Below are 23,359 nucleotides of genomic sequence, written 5' to 3' on the forward strand. Positions count from 1 at the left end.
ACTGGCAACTTTGTAAAAATTTCTATTAAAAGACACATTGTGACTCACATTTCCCCAGTCTATTTCCCTTTTTCTTTTTGCAACGGTTTTTATTCAAGTTTTTAAAGTTCACATACAACTGGAAAAGGCATGGAGTGAAAATAAAATTTTGTATATCAATGTATAGACAACATTATATGAAAAAAAAATAAAAATAACCTAAAGAGTAAGTTGTCATACATGTTTAGCATATCAAACAAGTTTTAAAAAATGACATTATTACACATAACATTATTTTTTTAACTGGAAAAAATGTATATTTTCTTAGTTTAATAATGGTACCAATAGAATCAAACACGACTGAGCTGGAATAAAAAACAGATTAAAAGATAAATTAAAAGACAAACTAAAATAGATGAATTGAAATAGAAGAAAATAGTACAAAAGTTAAGACTTAAAAAGACGTGCAACACACTGAAAATAAATCATGAAAGTTTGTTTAGTCTGTGAATCACGACAATTAAAGTAAAGTTTATTTGTATATATAGTTAAAAAAAACCTCAGATGACGTAGATGCACCTGACAACCCGGAAGTAGGTCTGTTCGCTGTTCGCTCACTAGCGCACTAAGCTACTTCATTTCGTATGCTACTGGAAGACATGGGGGCTGTGTTTCACAGCTATTACTGACAGCGGCACAGCCGAAAGCCCACTTAAAATAAGAAATACAACGGAGAGCCCTCTTCATATCAAGGTACGTAGCCGGAGGATGTCGGAGTGACAGTTTTTGGATTTAAACAAACAAACGGTGTTTGACTGTAATGACAGTCGCGTTACTGTCTACTTGCGCATTGTTGGCTAGTTAGCTCGGGTTGGTAGCGACCGTGATTTGTTTTTGTAAAAAAGTCTTTCAAGGCAGCTTACAGATTACAACGATGATGTCAGCCCTCTAGAGCTACATGGGTAGATAAAGGGTTAAAAGAAGGTCTGGAGAGGTAGCTACAAACAGCTAACGACAGTGTCACAGTGCTAGTTGTTGCGTGCGGGCTAAACAAGCTAACATCAAGCTATTTCACAATCAGACATGTCACTAAAGGATAAATATGGTGTTTAAAAAGCTCCAAACCATCGTTTAATTGATTGTTTAACCTGATACAAATAGCCTGTCGAGTTATAACTGTGTTATTACGCTGGTGTTAATGAACTGTCAGGTGTCCTGACGGCTAGCTAACGTTAGCTGGCTACAGACTGTGCTAAAGGGGCTCTGTGCAGGTGGGTGTTTAAAACGCTGCTCTCAGTTTACTTGTTTGTCCGGCCAATAACCAGTTTATAATGTTGACTGATTACGGCTCTTTAAAAGTAAATCGACTGCCATCATAATGTTACGTTATTATAATATCAGTGTTATTACATCCTTTTAACCTGTTGCAGTTAATGGCTTTTAACAGCTTCATGTTATGAGAAATATTTGATAATTAGACTTTATTGTCATAGATCTGCTGCTGGTATATATTGATTTGTGTTGCATGCATTTTTGGCTTGGACCTATCTATCACAATGTTAATAATGAGTTATGACACACTTATGCTGCAGTGTTATGATTCCTTTGCATCTCCCAGCAAAGCTTCACATCTTCAAATGATAGCCTTTCTTTAAGTCTTTATTAGGAATAACCCTCTGAGATGTACCATCATCAACCAAAGTAATACATTATTAACACAATTACACATCACATTTAGAAAAAAACAAAAGTAAGAGGTTAATGAAACAGTACTAAATATGACAAAACTAACAGACACTAACAATGATAATAGGCAAACAGCAACAAAAGACAAAAAAACAATAAACATTAAGTAATAAGCAGTGTTGGAAAGATAGCTTTTGAAATGCAATGGGTTGCAATTGCTTGTTACCCATTTAAAAAAGTAATGTTATCAAAGTAATGTAACTTATTACATTTGATGACTTTCTGATGACTTTTTCAACAAATGTTATAAACAGGGCAGTAAAGCTCGAAAAAGCTAAATACGCAAATGCATAAATGTTGTGCTCAAAAAATATGCCAAAATAAAGCAGTCTGCTCTGCAAAAAGATGTAAAGCAAAAGAATGGATGTTTTATTCAGCATATAAACTTTTTTTCTGTGAATATTGTATTTTTTCTTATGTAATCTCCTTGGAATTGCCAACATTTTGATTAGTAACTGTAATTTAATAGCATATTTTTTCTCAGTAACTGTTACTGATTACAGTTACTCCTCAGTACTGGTAATAAGACATACACAATCAGGAGATCATATTCCCAACAGAGCTTGAAATAGATAATTCAGTCACAGATTAAAGAAAAGTATGAAAGCTTGTGATAGCATTAAATTATTGAGTTATAAAACATAATTTGACAAAATTATAGAGGTGCTATTATGGATATGTCCAACTGATACTATCATAGGAAGACAGGGCGTTTTTAAACAAGCGGAAAGATGATATGCATTGAATATTTACAGGTAGATTATTCCAACCAGGTGGCATTTTAACCATAAAAGCCCTTAAGCTAATGAAAATCTAAGCTCTATTGAAGCTGTATTGTTTTGGATTTGGCTCAAGTAGATCTGACTGTTGCAGCATATTTACAAAATGAGGGGGCCTGAAAAAGATGACACACCAACCTTTTCAAATCGAGCCATGCTTTTTGATTTTTTTTAATATGTTTGTGCACCATCATTTTGGCATTTGGGTCTGTCTGAGGAAGCATAAGCGACTGAGCCTAGGGGAGGTGCTGTGTAATAGTGTATAACAGCATTTCATACAGCACAAGCAGGGATTCTCATTAACTGTTTTGGCCAGGGTTAGTATTGGCAAAGGGCCTTTACATTTTGATTAAGATTCAGTTTGCTTTGATCCAGTTAATACTGATGCTTCATTTTTTTCCATGCAGGAATGAATTAATTATGCATACTGCCTGTGCATCTCAATTTATAGACAAAAGCTTTTTCAGCCTTGTTGCAGCGGTGAAATAAACAGGTCTAAGCCCACTTAAGACACATAAAGCCCTGACTGTTCACATAGAAATAATTTGGCTGCATAACCACCAGCCATGTTCTTTTGTTTGACTTCCTGTTGCCCAATATGCTTTCAAGTCACTCTGAAGTATTTTGTAAGAAGGGCTGAAGGTGGTGTGGCTGCTCTGAGTCATTTTAGATTTCAGGGGACAGCTTGGCCTGTTGTGGTGCTTTTCTCCTGAGCCGACACAGGCAGGACGCTGGTGGGCACTTTGATGTGCAAATTTTCAAGCAGGTGCATGTCGAATGGATTATTGGAGGCTTTTGCTTCGCTATAAAGGCTTACGCTCAACTGCCTCTTTCAGTGATTGCAGACTTTTGTTGTGTTGACATTTGAGTGACTCGTCTTTACCTCTTAGTTCTAAAACTACTTTTCTCTTAACGCTCACCTGTCCTGGGTGGTCTGTCACCCACCTCTCTCCCTTCAGCTGCCAAGTCAGCCGTGAACATGGAGTCTATGCTGAATAAGCTGAAAAGCACTGTCACCAAGGTGACGGCGGATGTCACCAGTGCTGTCATGGGCAACCCGGTGACACGGGAGTTTGAGGTTGGACGACATATTGCCAGCGGGGGTCCTGGCTTGTGCTGGAGGATCTACAATGGCACTAAGAAGTCTACAAAACAGGTGAGAGTGTTTTCGCCTCCTAACCAGACAAGTTCCAATTAATAACATTTTAGATATAGATGAACAGTATGGAAAATTTGGGGGCATTTAGACATGTAGGGGCAAGGATTGCAGATTGCTTAAACATCTCCCAGTTGGAATTCCCTCAGTGTTAATTGTTCAAGAGGTTTTTTACTCATATTAAGGTAACAAAAACAGACACTTATTTTTAGGCAATTATACAAACATTCTCAGTATATTATACTCCATTTCTGCCAGTATATCCCTCTAAATCCTACACACTGGACATATAAATGGACAAAAATGATTATATTTGTGCTGTTGTTCAAGTCAACAAGGACTTTTCACACTAGGATCAGTTTTGGGACTTAATAAAACTAATTTCGAGGTCTTTTGTTTTTCTTTGACCCTCCAGGAAGTGGCAGTGTTTGTGTTTGACAAGAAGATGATCGATAAGTATCAGAAATTTGAGAAGGACCAAATTGTTGATTCCCTGAAAAGAGGGGTGCAACAGCTAACCAGACTGCGTCACCCTCGTCTCCTGACTGTGCAGCACCCTCTGGAAGAGTCACGGTGATTAACATGCACTCACGCATGCACACAAACAGACAAACCAAGGACAAATTGGAAGGAGCAACAGCTCAAAGAGGAGCTTGACATTTGTGGGAAAAGTTGCATAATAATTCTGTTTGTCTGCGTCTATTTGTGCATGTGTGAGCAGGGGCTCGTCATCATCAAACGACTCTGTAGAATGCTCTCTGAATAATTTATGGCCCCTGAGGTTGAGGCTGTCTTGTGCTTACTTTCTTTTCACCACTTTGTCTTTCTTAAACTTTCACCCAGGGCAGCTCTAAATTCAAAGCACTTCTCATGTCTCTGTTTTTGACTTAGCTCATGTTTGTGTTTGTCTGTTCAGGAATAACTCAACATTTAAAAGGCAGTTGCATTAAATGTTTTTGATGTTATTTCTGTGTCTGGTCCTCAGAGACTGCTTGGCGTTCTGCACAGAGCCGGTGTTTGCCAGTCTGTCCAATGTGCTGGGCCAGTGGGACAACCTGCCCAGCCCCATGCCCAGCGACATCAAGGAGTACAAACTTTATGATGTGGAGACCAAGTACGGCCTGCTACAGGTGAGAGAGCAGATGGGTTGTCATGCTCAGGCTGCAGTTTTAGGATTGTTATTTTTTATTTGAGCCTATTTTATTTACCAATTATTTGCTATTTATTTATTTTTTCCCTTGGAAATCATCAACCTCTGTACACATTATGTACATGTACATAAGTCGCAGTTTAGTCGTCCAGCTGTCAGATGTATAATTAAACATTTCTCAATAAAAACTTGTCTGTTTGTTATTTTTGAGCACATTAAGTCTTAGTTGTCTGGCAGGTTTTAGCACCACGTCATCTACATCTTGAAGACCGATATGCATTCATGTGCTAATACAGCATTTATCAAGGCCAGTGGAACCAGCTCAATTTCATGCCTCACCTTTCAGTGCTAAAGTCTCTACACACAATATTCTTTTGTGTGATTAATTCGTGTGTCAAAATATTTTGTCATACAGAATGCTGATGACATGCAGTGAAAAAGCAATTTTTTTTTCCAGAACAAGTTTGACTTTTCTGAGCTTTGTCACTGTTACTGTCACTTAAGATATAATAAAATATATATTAAATTAATTGAAAAATGAGCCACTTTGGCTTTGATGCAACCGCTTGTTTTTGTGTGCGGTCACAACTCTTTGGCCTGATTCAATGTTGTCATTATGGCTAATAGGAAGAGAAAATACCTGGCATGGCAACCATGTACTAAACCTAGAGCAACATTTCCACCCTTTCATACCAAAACTCAAGCTGACATTTTTATTTTTCTGTCCCTTTTAGATATCGGAGGGTTTGTCGTTTCTCCACAGCGGGGTGAAAATGGTCCACGGCAACTTGTGTCCAGAAAACATCATTCTCAATAAAAGCGGAGCCTGGAAGATCATGGGCTTTGACTTCAGCATCTCCTCCAACAACCCGTCAGATGCTGAGGTGTGTTTAAAGTCTCAAGCTTACTGCCTTCCAAATGCTCGAACAAAATAATGTCTTGCAGTTTCGTCACATCTTTATATTCTCATGTTCTCTCATCTTCTTCAGCCTAAATACACATGTAAAGAGTGGGAGCCCAACCTCCCCCCACTCTGCCTCCCCAACCCTGAGTACCTGGCCCCTGAGTACATCCTGTCTGTCAGCTGTGACTCCGCCTCTGACATGTACTCTCTGGGCGTGGTCATGCACGCCGTTTTCAACGAGGGCAAGCCTGTTTTCCAAGTCAACAAGCACGACATATTTAAGAGCTTCAGCAGGCAGCTGGATCAGGTGGGTTGAGGTGTGCCTCGTGTGAGCGTGATGAGTGACTGGATCAACAGAAGAACATAAATCTTTCAGAAAATGATGACATACACAGCCATGCATTTATTTTCTTGAGACACGTGCTTTTTTTTTTATCCTTCTTGTCATCATCTCTGTGGCAGCTGCAGTTGTCTTCTCAGATTCGTGTCATTGTTGAGCTCATGGTTCAGCCGGACGTCTGGTCCAGATTTGATTTGAGTGGTTAAACATGTTTGAAATAATCCCGATGATTGTGACGGGACACTCTCCAGGATCAGACGCTCCGAGCTAATTTGGACTTGAGCTGCATGATGTGATTTTTAAGAATATATCCAGCTTGTGTTACTATTACTAATCAAACACTGCTTTTATTCTGCTCTGTTGCGCTAATTTTTTTCTGTGTCTTTCAACTGTAGCTGAGCAGCATAAGTCCTGCCGTGCTGAACAAGATCCCAGAGGAGGTTCGGGAGCATGTCAAAATGCTACTCAGCGTCACACCCAACGTCCGGCCGGACGCAGACCAGATGACCAAGGTTTGCACTGTCATGACACGCATGAATATTAATTTTTCCAAAGCTCAATTGCCACAATTTTTTCCTAATATTACAGACACAGCCTGCAGTCTAACCCATATGTTCTTTTTCTTGTCCATTATTATTTTAGTTTTGTCAGGGCTACTTTAAATACAATGTCAAAAAGACTTTTAATAACTATAAAAGTCTCTCCACATAGTGCCAAATTTGGGTTTTCAGAAGTCTAAAATAGATACACCTCCAAGCAATCTGATATTCTAGCTTTTTTTCACTAGAAGTCTTGTAAAACTTTCTCCAGCTCTCAGTCATGTCATGTCTTTTGTAAAACCAGAGAAGATTAAATATTCAGCGAAAATCTATTCTGATAAGTTCTATAATGAGTGGCAGTCTTTTTTTAAAAGATTTTTCAACTCTTTTCAGTCTCTGTCCTCTGACTGATGGATTATTGTTTGTATTTCATTTATTTATTTTTTTAGGTTTTTCTGTTGTTTTGCTTTGTTTTTGTGGCTTTAAACTTTGAATAGTATGATTTTTAACTTTAAAATGCAAAGATATATGGCTTGTGTTTCTTTTGTTTCAATGAGATAAACAGTACTTTGATTATACCATTGCTATTTTTCTATTTAACTGTGATTGTCATTGTTTTCTGACATTGTTTTCTCTTTTCAGGCACAATATTTTCTTAATAAAAATATTTTCATAGTACGTGTGTATGCTCATAATGTCTGGTGACCTCTGTTGTGTTTTTTTTGTAAATTCAGATTCCATTTTTTGATGACGTGGGTGCTGTGACCCTGCAGTACTTTGACTCCCTCTTCCAGAGGGACAATCTGCAGAAGTCCCAGTTCTACAAAGGCCTCCCCAAAGTGCTGCCCAAACTGCCAAAGGTAATCGCTCGTATATTTTGAGTAGGAAATGTGCTGTATATCAGGTAGGGTCAAAGTATATGTACTGCAAATTTAGTATAATTTGTTAGTCCTCCTTTTTGTTTTTTGTTTTTCTGGACAGCAGTTTATGGTACAGAATATAAATCAAGACAGACAGTTAAATTCTCCCTACTATTCAGATTTTCCAAAATTTTAGGACTTTTTACAATTTGAGAGAAATAAAGTGTACATGTAAACGTTCTGTAAAATATTTCGATAGTCCTCATTTTTCAATAACAGAGTGCTCATGTTTTTGACCAAAAAACCTTTCAGCGCTTCCATAGCTATCAGAATACGTCTCTCACATGCTGTCTGTTTAGTTGTGTTTGAACTCTCACACAGACAAGCAATTGTGAGACAACTTCTTGTCTTCCTGTTACTTTTGTTCCTATTTTGCACTCTTTTTTTCTCTGTACTTTTTTATAATCTCATTTGTTTAAAGTGTTCCCTAAATGAACAGTTCATCATCTTTGTCCCAGAGAGTTGTGGTGTATCGGATCTTGCCGGCGCTGACGTCTGAGTTCGTAAACCCGGACATGGTTCCTTTCGTGCTGCCCAACGTGCTGCTGATCGCAGAGGAGTGCACCAAGGAGGAGTACGTTCGACTCATCTTGCCTGACCTCTCGCCTGTTTTCAAGCAGCAGGAACCCGTTCAGGTAGACAAACATACAGTATTCTGATGCACATAACCAAAAGTTGGTCACTATATCTAAGCATGTGTTGTTAAGCTGACTGGCTGGTACACTCAGATAAAGTGTGTTTTCCCTCTTAAAATCTTTGCATGATATTTTCTCCCTTTTTGACAATTGTGTTTGAGGTTTGAATAATCAGTTTAATATAACCAACTAAAGAGCATGCTCCGTTTGGGTTTGATCTGTGACTTTATCAAGACTTGTCTCTTTCTGTATTTTTCTTCCCATGCGTCTTCAGGCTAGTAATATGGTGAGTGGTCTCTGCTGTGAATATGCTCCAGTCATGTCAGCTAATTTATGTTGTCTGCAGTACTAACTGCCTAAACTAAAGCCACTGAAAGCACAGTCACTTTTAACTTCTACTAACCACCTCACTCATATGTGGCAGAGAAATAGCAGAGAATTTTTTTTTCTTTTTTGTCTCTTAATTGGGTCCATGTGCTGTGCAGATCCTGCTGATATTCCTGCAGAAGATGGACCTACTGTTGACTAAAACACCAGCGGAGGACATCAAAAACAGCGTGCTGCCGATGGTCTACAGAGCTGTGGAGGCTCCTTCTGTACAGATTCAGGTACAAGAGGAGGAATAATGAAATGTTACCTATTTAATGTGCTTTCTAGATAAATTCACATTTATAAACATTGTGATAATATGTGACTATTTTACTTTATTGGAGTATATTTTTAGCATTTCACTTTAAAAAACTTCTTATTTTTTTCCTCCACTTGCTGCACTCTTCGTTCTTTTTTCTATGCTACCTCGAGAGCACAGTCAGATTGAACGCACTTGGCATCATAAAGCTGTCACATTTCATAACATCTCTCTTATCTGTGGCCGAGCAGGAGCTGTGCCTGAACATCATCCCGACGTTTGCCAACCTGATTGACTACCCGTCCATGAAGAACTCCCTCATCCCCCGAATCAAATCAGCCTGCCTGCAGACCTCTTCACTCGCTGTGAGTCTCTGTCAGTCATTTCTGCTCTCAGCTTTTGCCTCTCAGACTATCTGACTATGCATGAATAAAATGTGTCTGCATGTAATGATGCTTCTTTTTAGGTTTGCCCTTGTCTTTCTCTAACACTGTTATACTTTTAACTTTCATCACAATCTACAGCCAACTTAAATGTCTGAATGTGTAAATGTATTTTTGTTTCTTTGTTTCTGTGTAGGTTCGAGTGAACTCTCTGGTGTGTCTAGGAAAGATTTTGGAATATCTCGACAAGTGGTATGTCATTGATGAGATCCTGCCCTTCCTACAACAGATCCCTTCCAGAGAACCAGCAGTGCTCATGGGAATTTTAGGTAAAGAAAGTGGATGGAAACTTGGTATTTCACCTGGATGTGCACTGTTTTGCGAGACAGAGCTTTGCACGCTTTTGGCGAGCACCTGGACTGTTTCAGCCTGTGCTGTGTGTGCACGTTCATGAGTTGACTGAATAATTTACTGTCAGGTTGTCTGATTTGGTTCAGGGGATGAGCAGAGTAACAAAAAATAAATTTAAGTTGGGAAAAGTAAAAAGACCAGCAGAGTAAGTGTATGAAGAAAAGCTGTGATTTCTTTTAAAAAACAAAGCACTCACACACACTGCCACACACACTGCCACACACACTGCCACACACACTGCCACACACACTGCCACACTGGCTCACAAACTCAGGCACTCAAACATTTGGCTTCTGCAGTTTTTATACTGCATGCTCCTGATCAGCAGATTGAGCACAGGTGTGCTCACAGGTGTGCTCATTCACTCTTTGCTTGGTGAGGAGGAGGGAAGGGTGGCACCTGGAGAGGCACACACACACAGACACACACACACACACACACACACACACACACACACACACACACACACACACACACACAAAAACGGGCACAACCACCTTCACCCATAACATAGTCATATATGACAGGAGTTTATATGCTGCCATCTGAATGTCAATGCATTTTAGCACTACTTAGTGCCACATATTATCCAGTATAATGTTATGATGGTCAATTTGAGAATTCATCAGCAGTCAGGTAAAAGTCATTTGAAAATCTGCAGGGAAGTCTAGTCGCAGTTGCATCCTTGCAGCAGTACAAGGAGCCAAAATCTCTCAAAATCTTACATATCTTCGTAAATCGATGATCATGACAAACTAAAGTCATCTTTGTTTGAAGTCACTGTTTGGCACAAGTCTCCTGTAGGTTTAATTTTAGGTTTAACGCAAAGACTAAGTTAATAAACAACTTTTTGGTTACGGTTTTGCTAGCTCATACAAAAGGTAATGAGACAACTGCATGCAAGCCAACTAGAATGTGAATCAGGAACACAACGCTTGACGTTATGTAGGACGCAAATGAGGGTGAAATACGAAGATTTTTGAAAACACACACTTCACTTCACGTCCTACTTGTATTACTGAAATAGCTGAGCCAACCTCTCTGTTTGCTCAATAAATGGTTGGTTGACATTTTCTAATTCCATGTTTTAGGAATTTATAAGTGCACCTTCAGTCACAAGAAGTTGGGCATTCCCAAAGAGCACCTTGCCACCAAGAGCCTGCCCCACCTCGTCTCTCTTAGTATAGACAACAACCTCAACCTTAACCAGGTACCACACACCCAAACACACATGCATGTGTTTAAATATTATTTAATTGTAAATCTATGAAAAAGACATCAAATTTTTCAATTTTTATTTCGAGGATAGCACATTTTGTAGCATCTGCTCAATTTATATTTAACGCTATCTCTGTTTCTTTTACATAAAATCTTAACGGATATCTTTTATGTTTCAGTTTAACTCGTTCATGGTGGTTATACGGGACATGCTGAGTCGCATGGAGAATGAACACAAGACCAAGCTGGAGCAGCTGCACATCATGCAGGAGCAGCAGAGGTGTCAATTTTGAACCATTGTCTCATTTTTATTCTCTATGATCAAATATTAAATGGTTCTGCATATTAATGGGGATTTTATACAGATTGGCCAGAACATTAGAGATGGTAATTGGATCTGTCATTGAGAGCTATTTGATACTGAATATATATGATAATTGTATGACTAACCTGATAAGTATAAATGCCTTGATTCAAATTCCCTCAGCTTCCTAAATTTTGGTCTTTATGTCTTCTCTAACAGGAGTATAAACATCTCAAACCCTGGACACCAAGCAGAGGAAACCAAGAGCCCACCGAGCAGTGGCAACCAGGTGGGAAGTCACAGAACATGAGTATATATACAGCACTGTTCAAAAAATATTTTTATTTGCCTTAAAAGTTCCTGAAAAAGACTTAAAATAATGTATTTTATGTCGCTGTGCTGCAGTAATACCATCTACGTTTGTCTTTCTTTCAGATTGATGATATCTTTGGCAGCTCAGGGGTTAATGGAAAAGAGAATGGATCTGCAGCAGCAGCCCCACAACCTAACAGAGTGAGGAAACATCGTCAAACCTCATTTACACAAATCTTCACCTTTGTCCTTTTAGCATTTTACAGAGGAGTGTTAGTGCCAGCAGGCATTAGAAAAAATACATTAGAGGAGGAAGATTTTTTTGTTGTTTTTGCATTTGCATTAATTTGAAATCAACTCCTCTGGTGCATCATATTGTGATACAAACTATCATATACTCTATGTATGTTCTCAAAATGCTTTCTTTCCTTATACCTGTCATTAATACTAAAAGTTTGAGTTTATTCGTGCCATTTCGACTTTGCTCGTAATGCAAAATAAATAAAAATCCTCCAATTTTTTTTCCCTTTATGCTTGGCTTAAATACTCCTCTGTAGCATGCAGTCCAATTTGTTCATGGTCTGTCTTCCTTTGCCTCGTTCTAGATGTCTCTGACTCTAGAGGAGAAACAGCGATTGGCTAAGGAGCAGGAGCAGGCAGCCAAACTGAGGAACCAGCAGCCTTTAGCACCACAGAGCGTCAAACCGGCCAACACCACCAACACAAAGGTAACGCCCGAGAACGTCTCTGTACACAAACACATGCTGGCACGCTTTTGGCCAGTGATGGTAATTTTATTGCCTCTTATGTTGCAGACTAAGGATCTGACGAGCAGCCTGCTCAACAACATGACATCTCTAAACAGCCTGTCGTTGGCCAACACAGCACGACCGGCTCCAGTGCAGGGCACCACCATGTCTGCCTTCCCCTCATCTGGCCCCATGGTGGGCTCCATGGGCGCTCCGGTCTCCAACGGCTTCAACCCGACCATGGGCTTTCAGACAGGAGGCATGGGCATGGGGATGGGCATGCGGCCCGCAGGCCCCGGCCTCTACGGCGGCATGGCCACCACCACCAGCACCCCAAACTTTGGAGCCCTCACACAGAATCAAGGACCCATCGGGCAGACGAATAAAGCCCCCGACATGTCAGCCTTGGACAGTCTTTTCTCACCCAGCCAGCCCAAAGTCACCCTCAACCAAATGGGTCCAAAGCCGACAGCGGGCACCAACACCCCTTGGATCAGCCAGTTTGGTTCAGCCCAGAACGCTCAGACTCAGATGCAGGGCGCACCGGTCGGCATGGGAGGAGTGCCCAGCGGGTTTGGGATGCAAGCAAACCCTTTTTTCAGCCCGCAGAACTTTTCTCAACCTGCTGCTGCTGCTAGCATGAACCAAAGTGGAATTAAACAAAGTGCATCTGTTAACAACGACCTTAAAGACTTATTCGGCTAAATTTACAAAAAAAAAAAAAGATGCCAGGTTGAGTTTATTCTTTTATTAATTCTGGACAGACGAGACTAGAATTCTCACATAACAAGACGCTGATTGAATGTGAAGATTTCAAATCCTTGCTGTCTGTATTTTTAATCTGACCTGGTATAAAGTCTGATTCACATTCAGCTGGCAAATTAACCTGAATTCCATTTCTACTCGACCAGAAGGACAAACGGTTGGGGCGGGAACTTCTTCTATGCTGTGTTCTTTAAATGCTGGGGGTTTCCTACTGTTTTGTACTTGACATTCTTCGGGAGTCCAAATGTCGTGGGTTGCGATGAATCCCAACTCAGTTTATTCAGGAAGGTTTTGTGTTCGTATGATGAATGATTGAGCGGATGGAGTGGATTTTACTTCCTGAACAAGCTGCATCAGAATCACTCCTTAAAGAGAAACTGCGGTATTTTTCAACTTGCACCCTGTTTTCCCATGTTTTTATGTCTAAGTGACTTGTGGAGTCAATTTTGGACCTTTGGTCCAGTATTGAGAGAGACTGCAGCCTCAGCGGCGAAACAGGCTTCAGTGTAATCGCTACGGGCAACTGTGCACCGTCAGTTGACGTCCATTAAACAGGCTGGTTTTTGCCACTGAAAGGCTCATATTGTTAATATAGACGTCTGACAACATTACGAAAAAGACACTATATAGATATTAAACATTTTTTCTTTCGTTTTGCTGAACTGTTTGTTATTGCAACCATGCGTCACTCAGTCCTGACAGTGTAGTTTAGAGTTATCTTAAAGATTTTTAATGTCATACATAAATATTAAACTGATTTTGACAATGTAGAAAAGTGAAATTTCAGAATGGGACTTCTCCTTGGTGCACCTGTAAATCCCATCTGATGCTCTACACAAAAAATGGGGCACTGTATGTTTACTGCCCTGTTTTATGGCCTGTTTTTGATGTTGAACGTGACACAGCAAAATAAAATAACAGATAGGCACACTTGAATACTGGCCGTGGGAAAGCAGTTTAAAAAAACGATGCTTGTTTGATTGGAAAAGGTAAACAAACAGACTGGATCAGCAATAGATAAAGAAAAATGTTGAATTTCTCTGCAGGGTCTTTTCTAATGTTGTCTAATAACAATCTGAGTCTGTCAGTGGTAAAAACAAGCACTTCAAATGAATGTAAATTGATGGTGCACAGTTGCCCATAGGGATTACATCGCAGCTTGTTTCACTGCTGCGGCTGCATAGGTCTCTCTCTATACTGGAACAATTTCAAATACAGTTGTCTCTTTTAGTCACTTTGACACAAAAACATTAGAAAATAAGGCCTAGGTTAAAAAATACCAAACTTTCCCTTTAAAATTTTGCAGAAAAGGAAAGAAAAAGTGGCCTCACATCGGCTTCTGTATCTTTATTGCTTCTCCAGACTATTTTAGGATGTGCTGCATGTCTAAAGTGATCAGAGAGTTGGCTTAAAAACAAAAACACCAAAATGTGTGAGCCCAGTGGGAGGCAGCTTGAAGTGTAGCACCGATGAGCCTGCAGTCACTGATCTGCGTCCAGGAGGCTCGTCCGTGGAGAGTATATGAAAAGGGGGTGCTGGAAATTGATAGTCGTGGCTCAGATGGGGGAAAACCAAGTAGCCCCTCTGCAGTCCGTCTCCATGGTAACGGTTTCTCTGCAGCACCAGTAACCCCCATTTTGTGAGCACAAATTGGACTCTGGTCGTCATTATTTTTACTATTTTGTCTCAATCTTTCATCATCAGGTTCCAAGGCTGAAAAGCTTGCTTCTTTTTTTTTAAACCGTTGCTTAAAGAGATAGTTTAGATTTTTTTTAACTGGGGTTGTATGAGTATATTACATACAGTAGATGTCAGTCGGCATGCCCTCATTTTGGAGAAGCAGGCTGGACTTCTAAATTGAAGCTACGCAATCTACTGCTATGCAGGAGTCAGCAGCAAATGCACTTTGGCCACAAAAGTCCCACTTTGAAAAAAAAAAAAATTATCACTTTAGGTGTATGCTACATTCAGAGTTTTTCCACTGCTTTACCTTAATGCCAGGCAGCAGTTTTCACAGGAAAATTACGTGTTATATCGCTCTCTTCAAAGCCAGACTCCATTGACAGAAACAGTAATTTTACCTCACAGCACACTGGAGTTGTTGGCCTACCACTGACTTGTTTGTTTAGCTTCGAAAACATGGGGGAAAAAGCAGTGAGCAAATTAGCAAGAAATGTCCCACACATTGCAAGAAATTAGTAAAAGGTGATGAGAAAAAGACCTGAATTTTTCTTTTGAAAAAGAGAGTTAAAAAATTTGCAAAAAATCCCCAAAAATATATTTAGACTTATTATAATTACATATTTAAATTTATGTTACAGAAAAAAAATTACACATATATCCTTTTTTCAATGTGCTTTAATTTGTGCTTATTTTCAGGCAGTTTTCATGTAACTTTTTACTTATTTCGTGCTTTTTTTGCTGTTTCCCATCGTAATGTGCTCTCTGACAGAAAGTAAAAGCAGTAAAAATACTCTCAATATAGTGAAAACGGTTAATGATTTAATTTTTTTTGGACACTTTTTTTAGCTCGCAAAAACGTGTTTTGCCCCCGTCCTCAGCACTACATTGCTTAGCTTCCGTGTCAGACTCCAGCCTGCTTCTCCAAACTGAGGACATATCGACATACATCTACTGTATGTTGCCTAATACACTAAATATGGATAAGTACAAAAAAGAAAATCTGAACTGTCCCTTTAATTAGTCATCAAAGCAAGCATGTTGAAAAGGACAGGGTCAGTTTGTCTGGTCAAAGTTTGTCAATGACCGTTTCACCTCCTTTTCTAATGTATCAATTTCTGTAAATGCAGTATGAATGATTTATCTGTGTCTTATAGAGGAATAGGACGAGTGGAGTAGCTATTACAGCAGTGTCCTTTTAACAAAATGCTAACGCTAAAAGCGATGAACAAGGAGTGTATGCACTGCGTAGGCGATTGTGCCTTACATGGGTACACCTGTAGGACTAGACAGCCAGCACTCATCTGTTACTCAAGTATTAATATTTTCCCTTTTAATCAGCTGTCTGGCTTCTCAAATGCTTTGTTGCATGTTACTGAACTCGACCACAAAAGATCTAACTTTTAGCATCTTTTCTAATGATGATTCCAGCTGCTTTTTTTTCTCATATCCGGCTGAATTTGCTCGGATGAAGTTTTTGAGGGTCTCAAAAAGCAAATTTCTGTCGACCAATTTGTACAATGATGAAGATTAGCGCTATATATTTTGATTTCAGCACTTTTCAGCTGTCGGAGGACCTGTGCTGGTGACGTGTTATTATGAAGTGTAAATACAAAGCTATTTAAAGATGGATTGCTCTGTGAGGGCCTTGGCATTTTTTATGTCCTCGTGATAATGGTGAAGAGGCCTTAGATGAGTCATGTGCAATAATCAATTTTGGTTGCATATCGAGTGGCTCAAGAAGCTGTCGATGTGCTTTTTCTTTCATCTCCGCTGACCTAAAATAATTACGTGGATCTGTCAGATTTTCTTAACAGCTGAATATTAACCTGTACTCATTCAAATCTTACATTTTTAAAGAGAATTACACAGTTTTAGGGTTTTTAGATGCACCTTGGTCACACTGTGTTTCTGCTGACAATGATTGTTGTTAACATGCTGAAGTGTAATGTCTGTTTTCGGATTAATTTTTTTGTGTGTAATAAGGCCGCCTGTATGAGGTGAGCTTTTTTTTTGACTGTTCAGGTTCTGTTCATTTCCCAATTTTTGTCTCTCAAAACCACAAATGTGTCAGTGATTGGAGCTTTTTTTCATCAGTGGAGTGCAGTTTCGACTTCATCACAAAGTGGATGTGATCTGTGAAGCCTGCGTCACATATCCCGGCAGAAACCCCAAAGCAGAAAACTAAAAGCTTATTCTTCTACAAAATTATTTGTATACCACTGCTGTCGATGTATGTGTCGTGTGGCCCTTGTTTTATGTGTGAAGGTGCTGGTCTCTGAGGTGGTTCAGTGAAAATCTGTACATATAAAGGAAAGTACACAATCTAATACACTCAGAGGGTGGTCATTATTTGTGTGATGGTTTTTAAACACTAGATCAGACAATGAAGGGTAATCATCTTTAATTAAAAAAGCAAGACAAAGCGCACTGATTACATGGCAGTATTAATGAAAAGATTTATTGTCAGCTAGTCGGCAGTGTTAAATGAAACATTGAAGTTAACCTTTCTTTGGTTTTAGGATAAAAGATTTTTAATCAAAATGTAATAATAAAGTGCTCTGACTACAAGGCAGTATTCGTGAATCATGAACATTTTAACATGCATAGGCACAAGAACAGGCAGGTATTTAAGACTTTGGTGAACATGTCTTTGATTTTAAGGTTAAATGAGGTTTTTCAGAGTCTGTTTCCACATAATTTTGCCTTTGACACGGCATACTCTTAGCCTGTAACTAACTTAGCTCCTATTGTCACACACACAGTTAACCTGAGTCCAAGGCTGTAGGACTGACCCTGCTTTCTAAGAGCCCGGGGTTAAACTTTAGTTGGAAGACATTACTTATTCTAACATTATAAAATTATTTTGTTTATTTAAATATGTATCACATCAGCAACTTTTAGCCCTGAGTTATGTCCATTAGCCGACACGGCTGCAGAGCAAGGCCAGGTAGACCAAATGTTAGATAACAGCTAACAGCTCCCTTAAGCCTAAATTCAAGGATCAAAGTTGATGCTGCAGAACCAGAGGTATGTTTTGGGTTTTTTTTTATTTTTTATTCCTGACTCAAGTGATGTCACTCATGTCAACATCACTTGAGTCAGTGTCAATTGGGCAATTTATCAGATTTTACGCAGCTCCCTCTGGAGCTGCAAAAGACTTTATACATTTTTTTACATAGAATATTACTCCCTAAGACCTTTTTTTTAAGATTACTTTAGGGGACTATTTTCTTTATTGAATAGGACAACTTAGAGGGTATGACATGCAGCAAAGGGGCCAAAGTTGGACACTGCAGCGAGGACGTAGCATCTACATGGGGTGTCCACTCTATCAACTGAGCTACTACTACTTAAATTTCAACCCAACATTAACTTAACTTAATCTTTATGATGCCTGGAAAGTTAAACCTAAAATTAAATGAAATTAATAAATAAGAAACTGTACCCAAACACACCTTTTTTTAAAAAAAAATCCCATGTTTAAATAACAATTGAGTAACGCCAACAGCAAAGAGATGAGGCAGCTTGTGAAAAACTGTACTGAATCATTCCAATGTAGAGAGACAACCTCCAGCAGGCAGTGAAAAACTGTGAGGATCAACATTAAGTTAACTGTTGACCTCCAAATCTTTCTCAGTCCCACAGTCACTGGTTCAGTCGTCGCACTGATCTGGTGGTGTTTGTGGAAAGGTTCCTCTGAGTCATGGCTGCAAAAGAAATGTAACATTACCACTTCATAAGTGTGAGAGGAGTTCTACACAGCAGTTAGTGTCCACGTTTCCAGCTCACCTGAGAAGTTTAGCTCATAGCTAAAGTGCATGGTGGTGAACGTCACGATGCCCGACGGGTTTTGTTGGTACTGGAGCTCGATGTCCTGACTGGAAACGCTGCTGCTCATTTTGGAATAATCTTTCCATCTCCCATTGATATCCTGAAACTGCCATCGTGGCTGTGTGCCCGAACTGAAGAACAGAAGGATATAAGTTTATAACACTTACAGTAGCACATCACTGCCAAATGAACTGAGCTGGTGTTGCAATGCAGATTTAGTGCAAAAAAGAGTAGAATAACATTAGTCTAAAATGGGAGGAGAATAAAGGCAAAGTCATGTAGACCTTAACATTTAACCCTTTGAAAAGTGGAACAACAAAACTTTTCTTTTGCTGCTTTTGGACGCCTTTCACAAGTATGTAAGCCTGTGAACGCTGAGCAAAGAAATCGCTTTCGAAAAAGGCAATAAACGACTTGAGAAGTAATGTCCTGCTATCTGTGAAAAAAATAGCTTTTTTTAAGCTGGGGAAAATGTAAACTATATTTGTATTTATAATATTGATATATTTAAAATTATTTAACAAAATATTAGCATTTTTGAAACACTTTTTTTTCCAGGTGATTTTTACTTTACTATTTTTTGTTAGTTTGTTAGTTTTTTTGGCTAATTTCAGGTAACTTCTTCTGTTTTCCAAAAAACTAATGTTCTCAGGTTTCAAAGATTTATAAGATGTTTTTAATTTAAGGCCTTTTAAGTTAAGGTGTTTCGTGGAGTTTGCCTTTTAAGAAGTGGTTATTATGAGGCTGGCAGATTATTTTAAATTGAATGTGTAATTTAAGAGGGCTTTTCAAATTAAGTGGGTTTGGTCCATTCGATTCAGATGTTACGTATGTTTTCAGGGTTTTAAGGATACATTTGTGGCATTTTAAGGGAAACGTTTGTCTTGACCTGCTGATCTGTTGACTGCCATCGTCAGCAGTCCTCCTCACTGCTCTCGTAGTTCCGATATTGTCGTTGACTTGACACATTCCTGTGATAAACCAGAGTACACAGAGTTTAAGTGCAGATTTAAACTGCTGTCCTCAACAAAAGCAAAGTGTGACTTTGTAGCTGCACATGCGTTTGTTACTTGAAAAATCCAGCGTATATGAGTATCTCTTGATCCTGAAGTGCAGCTGGCCCTGTGGATTCAGCTGGTATTGTCTTTCAATGGCAGCGCTGTCAAATGAACATATCTGCACAGAAATACAAAAACAAGCCCACCTTTAAGAGGAATGCATATTTGATGTATTTCAATTTGACCACCAGATACCACTGATGACTCTCAGACATTATTTACCAGAAAAAAATATTGGAGAATGAAAATTAAATATCTTTAAAAACAAAAATATATCAGAAGTTAAAGTTTTGAGTTTAACCTTAACTGAAAACTTTTCGGGTAGGTTTCCATTATAAGCTTTTGCTGCAACTACCTGAAATAGCTGCTTGCCCTACTTACATGTGCTTTATATTCTGTCCATTGCTCCTCTTCTCCCATGAACTCCCACTTGTAGCCTCCATCAGTGAGCTGAGAGGAGGAGGCCGCGGGGAAAACAGCACTGCAGAGAGAGACAAACTTTTTTACAGGGATTTAGCGCTAAAATTCTCTCTCAAGTTGCCCTTAAGTAACAAAAATCCAGTTAAGGATTCAACAGAAGATGAGTACAACACAAACATTATGAGAGAAAATAGCACAGTAAAAACAAAGGAAAGGAAAAAGGATCCCAACTCAAAATAGAGTACGGCTCATGCACAAAAAGATTTGATCTGCAGTTGAGACACCAAAGACACCAAAGAAACACCAAAGACAGTTTGCTGACCTGTCTCCTGAAGGGAGACTGTTCCACAGCCTGCGACTCAGGACAGCAAACGTCCTGTCCCGACGATTTTTCTTTCTCAAACGAGGTACAACTAGCTGACCTTGTTTGGTGGACCTGCGGGGCCGAGCAGAGGTATAAGGGGATAGTAGTTCACTAAGATACTCTGGAGCAAGACCATTCAAAGCTTTATAGATGGAGAGGAGCGTCCTGAATTGAATCCAAAATTTGTGATGTGTGAGCAATATGAGGTCTTAGCGAATTGTCTTGCTGCAGAGTTGTGAATAACTGCAACCAGGTTGGCTGAAGCAGAAAAAGAAAAGGTTAGGAACTGGTTCCCTTTGTGGTGCACTGACTATGAAAATGAAATAGGTCCAAGAATAGACCCCTGAGGTACCCCACAGGTTAAAAGAGCAAGTGTGGATACAGACTGTGACCAATGGATTTAAAAAAATTCTGGTTTGATCAAGAAAAGAAAAAAACTGTTTAGAACTACACCAAATAACTTGTGCATTACAAACATGTGTCTGTCTGAATGCAGGAAATAAACACTTCTATACAAAAAAAGGAATCCAGCAGATGAAAAGTCTCACCTCTCTGTGTTGGAAGTGAATTTTGGACGCCTTCTTACATTCCTCTGCAGGCCTGTGACACAGTTTGTTTGTGTCATGGCTGCAGAGAAAAATAAAATCAGTTACACTTCCCTGTATGAAGACACATTTACTGAAATTAAAAAGCTTGCACATGCAAAATGACGTACTGGAGAAGTTGAGTGTGTATGCCGTCGAGCCCACGGTGAAACTGAAGGTTCCTCGAGGGTTTTGATGGAACTGATGCTCGATATCTCCACTGCTGATTGAAGAGGACACCGTGCTGGAGCTCTGAGGAAGAGGACGTGAATTTAATGTGTGAAAACCTTGAGAATAAATTGAACTCAAGGGTTGAGATTTTCCTCACTTGGGATCCATATTCACACCACAGCTGGTCATCTCTGAAGTACCAGCCTACATCCTCTGTCTGGCCCGGCAGTAAGAAGCTTATTCTCTGCACCTTCAGACCTGCAGTCAGAGTCTCTAACTTGTCAAAGTCAATGTAAACCTTCCTGTGGAGACACAAATGATTCATTTTGATATACTTCTTTGACAAGACATTTTGTTTTGATTGCACAGAAACAAAACACATCAATTCAAGTACTGTGTAAAGATGTTGTTCATCTCATTAATATTATCATTTCTGTCATCATACTTTCAATGGACAGTTTTATTCTCAGAATTATCGAACTGCTGTTTCAAAGGCCAAACTTTTAATGGCATGAAAAAAATTAACATACTTTCACTACAAGTCTCAAAATCCATTATTGGTCAAACAATATTTGCCACTTTCCATTCAAAAATCTCCAGATTAGATTCCTAAACAAAATACATGAACTTCAATTTTTCTGTGATTGTCAGACAAATTATAAACTTTAAAGAAAAGTTTGATGCCCTCTTTCGGGCTGAAAATGAGACCAGTGAAAATCACAACACTGACCACTGGTTAAAGTTGAGGGTGATTCCTTTAGCTCCGGGTTGACAGTAGTGGGTCTCGATCACGTGGTCGTTTTCAATCGGCTGCCACTGATGTCCGTTTGACAGCTGCCACTCATAATGTTTCCTTTTAACTGTAAAACAAAATTAAATGTGACCTTATCATGCATTTGTGTATTCTCTGAAATATTCCAGAGGCAGAAGCCAGTTAAAGCGAGGTTAATGTCTGACTGTTTATCTCTTTACTGCCTGAAACAGGTGCGGAGCTAATAAAGTTAGTCCAGGTGCACTGCTGGCCTGCGGTCAAAGGATGTTTTTGTAATGTCTGACTTTATACAACACAAGAGGCAGAAAACAAATATAAAAATAACTGATTAATTATTATGAGGTAGTAACTCTCAATAAAAATGAAGCATGCTTGCAACATAATTCAAAACAAGGAAACTTGAAAAACTGACAATAAAAATGACTTTGTATAATATAGTTATGAATAAAGCAGAAAAAAGAAGAAAATACCAGATACAATTTAGCAACTGTGATTTTATTGTTTCTGTTTTTTTTGTTAAATCACATTTATTTAATTATTTTTTAGTAAATGAATTTGACCTACTTATGAGAATACGCTCAGTAAAATGGGTCATAAGCATAAGGCCTATATATTTTTTGGTTTTATGGTTTTGGTTTTTTCCCTTTAATTCAGTACCTTGTTATATTTCTTCCCTATGTGCATTCCTTAAGGAAAATTGTTAACAAGGACCGAAATAAATTACAGCTACACTAATTACCACTATGCTACTGTATACAATAAACAGATGTCACAACGCTTTTCTGAAGTCACACTTTGTCACTTATTTAAAATAAATAAATAAAATTAAGGCTAATTCTCTGCGGAGTTTCAGTTGCTTGAGAACTTCCTTAGTCAGCCAAAAGGGCTAAAATGCAGACATTCAAGTAAAAAAGTCATACTTTAATCATAGCCTACATGCACTGCAGGAATTTAAAATGTGGAGGCACACAGACCTGGAGTCTCAGGACAAAAGCGCATCGACTCTTCAGTATCCTGTTAAACGATAAATAAAAACACAGTAACGTTAAACGTCCCAGAAACTTTTGGTCCAAAGTGATTCCGTGATGAAGACTCACCATGTTGAGAGGAAAACACACTGATAATGACGAAAAGGCAGTTCAACAATCGTACAGACACCGAAAAATCTACTTATATGAACTTTCTAGTTGAATTAAATCCCCTTTATTCGCTCTTACTCAGACACCGATGTGAAGGTTTCATTTCACGAGAATCTCTTCTTTCACTTTCGGTTCAGGGCGCGAGCACGCACGGGCTGCACGTTCATCACTCACGCAACAAAGCCAGGGATATGGGTCATTAAAATAGTTATATAATGATACACGCAGCTAAGTTTTTGGGGAAGTTATTCGTTTTTGTAGTATATTTGAAAATCTGTGATTTTTGGGGGGCTATCTGCCTTGACTTATGTTTATATTTATTGTCATTGTCTCAGTTCTTTTATTGATTTGTTTAGGATAACAGGGATCTGGATATTCCCTGTAATTCAAAATGTATAACTGACAACAAACAAACAAAA

At 39.0% G+C, this 23,359-nt stretch overlaps 2 protein-coding genes across 4 annotated transcripts; one reads left to right on the plus strand and one right to left on the minus strand.

The window, feature by feature from the left end:
• Positions 1-573: 573 nt before the first annotated feature.
• Positions 574-16,928, plus strand: scyl2 (SCY1 like pseudokinase 2). 2 transcript variants are annotated; one of them, XM_042511468.2, is made up of 19 exons: positions 574-732; positions 3,464-3,660; positions 4,076-4,233; positions 4,646-4,790; positions 5,545-5,694; positions 5,800-6,021; positions 6,450-6,566; positions 7,328-7,453; positions 7,972-8,148; positions 8,423-8,434; positions 8,634-8,756; positions 9,028-9,141; positions 9,356-9,488; positions 10,662-10,780; positions 10,968-11,068; positions 11,312-11,381; positions 11,528-11,605; positions 12,010-12,132; positions 12,220-16,928. In XM_042511468.2, exons 2-19 carry the CDS (start codon positions 3,484-3,486, stop codon positions 12,856-12,858), a joined length of 2,784 nt encoding a protein of 927 aa, XP_042367402.1. In that variant the 5' UTR covers positions 574-732; positions 3,464-3,483; the 3' UTR covers positions 12,859-16,928. The 2 variants fall into 2 exon arrangements, with proteins under 2 accessions (XP_042367402.1, XP_042367403.1); XM_042511469.2 differs by lacking the exon at positions 8,423-8,434.
• A 59-nt stretch (positions 16,929-16,987) lies between these two features.
• On the minus strand, positions 16,988-23,066 carry LOC121961580 (uncharacterized). Of its 2 annotated transcripts, XM_042511631.2 has the most exons (12): positions 22,899-23,066; positions 22,776-22,815; positions 21,760-21,889; positions 21,187-21,331; positions 20,990-21,110; positions 20,823-20,901; positions 20,233-20,346; positions 19,872-19,971; positions 19,503-19,608; positions 19,322-19,403; positions 18,391-18,563; positions 16,988-18,308 (listed from the first exon to the last, which is right to left on the minus strand). In XM_042511631.2, the coding sequence occupies exons 1-12, from the start codon at positions 22,899-22,901 to the stop codon at positions 18,247-18,249; spliced, it is 1,155 nt and encodes a 384-aa protein (XP_042367565.2). In that variant the 5' UTR covers positions 22,902-23,066; the 3' UTR covers positions 16,988-18,246. The 2 variants fall into 2 exon arrangements, with proteins under 2 accessions (XP_042367565.2, XP_042367566.1); XM_042511632.2 differs by lacking the exon at positions 20,233-20,346.
• Positions 23,067-23,359: the final 293 nt, after the last annotated feature.

This window comes from Plectropomus leopardus, chromosome 22, assembly GCF_026936395.1.
Source record: "Plectropomus leopardus strain MGB_pleo_1.0 chromosome 22, ASM2693639v1, whole genome shotgun sequence".
In the NCBI taxonomy this organism is placed as follows: Eukaryota; Metazoa; Chordata; class Actinopteri; order Perciformes; family Serranidae; genus Plectropomus; species Plectropomus leopardus.

Coding starts and splice junctions, on each gene's coding strand:
- scyl2 (XM_042511468.2), top strand. CDS start 3,484: ATGGAGTCTATGCTGAATAAGCTGAAAAGCACTGTCACCAAGGTGACG. Junction 4,791..5,544: donor CCAAGTACGGCCTGCTACAG/GTGAGAGAGCAG, acceptor TGTCCCTTTTAG/ATATCGGAGGGTTTGTCGTT. Junction 9,142..9,355: donor TGCAGACCTCTTCACTCGCT/GTGAGTCTCTGT, acceptor GTTTCTGTGTAG/GTTCGAGTGAACTCTCTGGT.
- LOC121961580 (XM_042511631.2), bottom strand. Junction 21,890..22,775: donor CTTTTGTCCTGAGACTCCAG/GTCTGTGTGCCT, acceptor TTTGTTTTACAG/TTAAAAGGAAACATTATGAG. Junction 19,609..19,871: donor GGACAGAATATAAAGCACAT/GTAAGTAGGGCA, acceptor ATTTCTGTGCAG/ATATGTTCATTTGACAGCGC.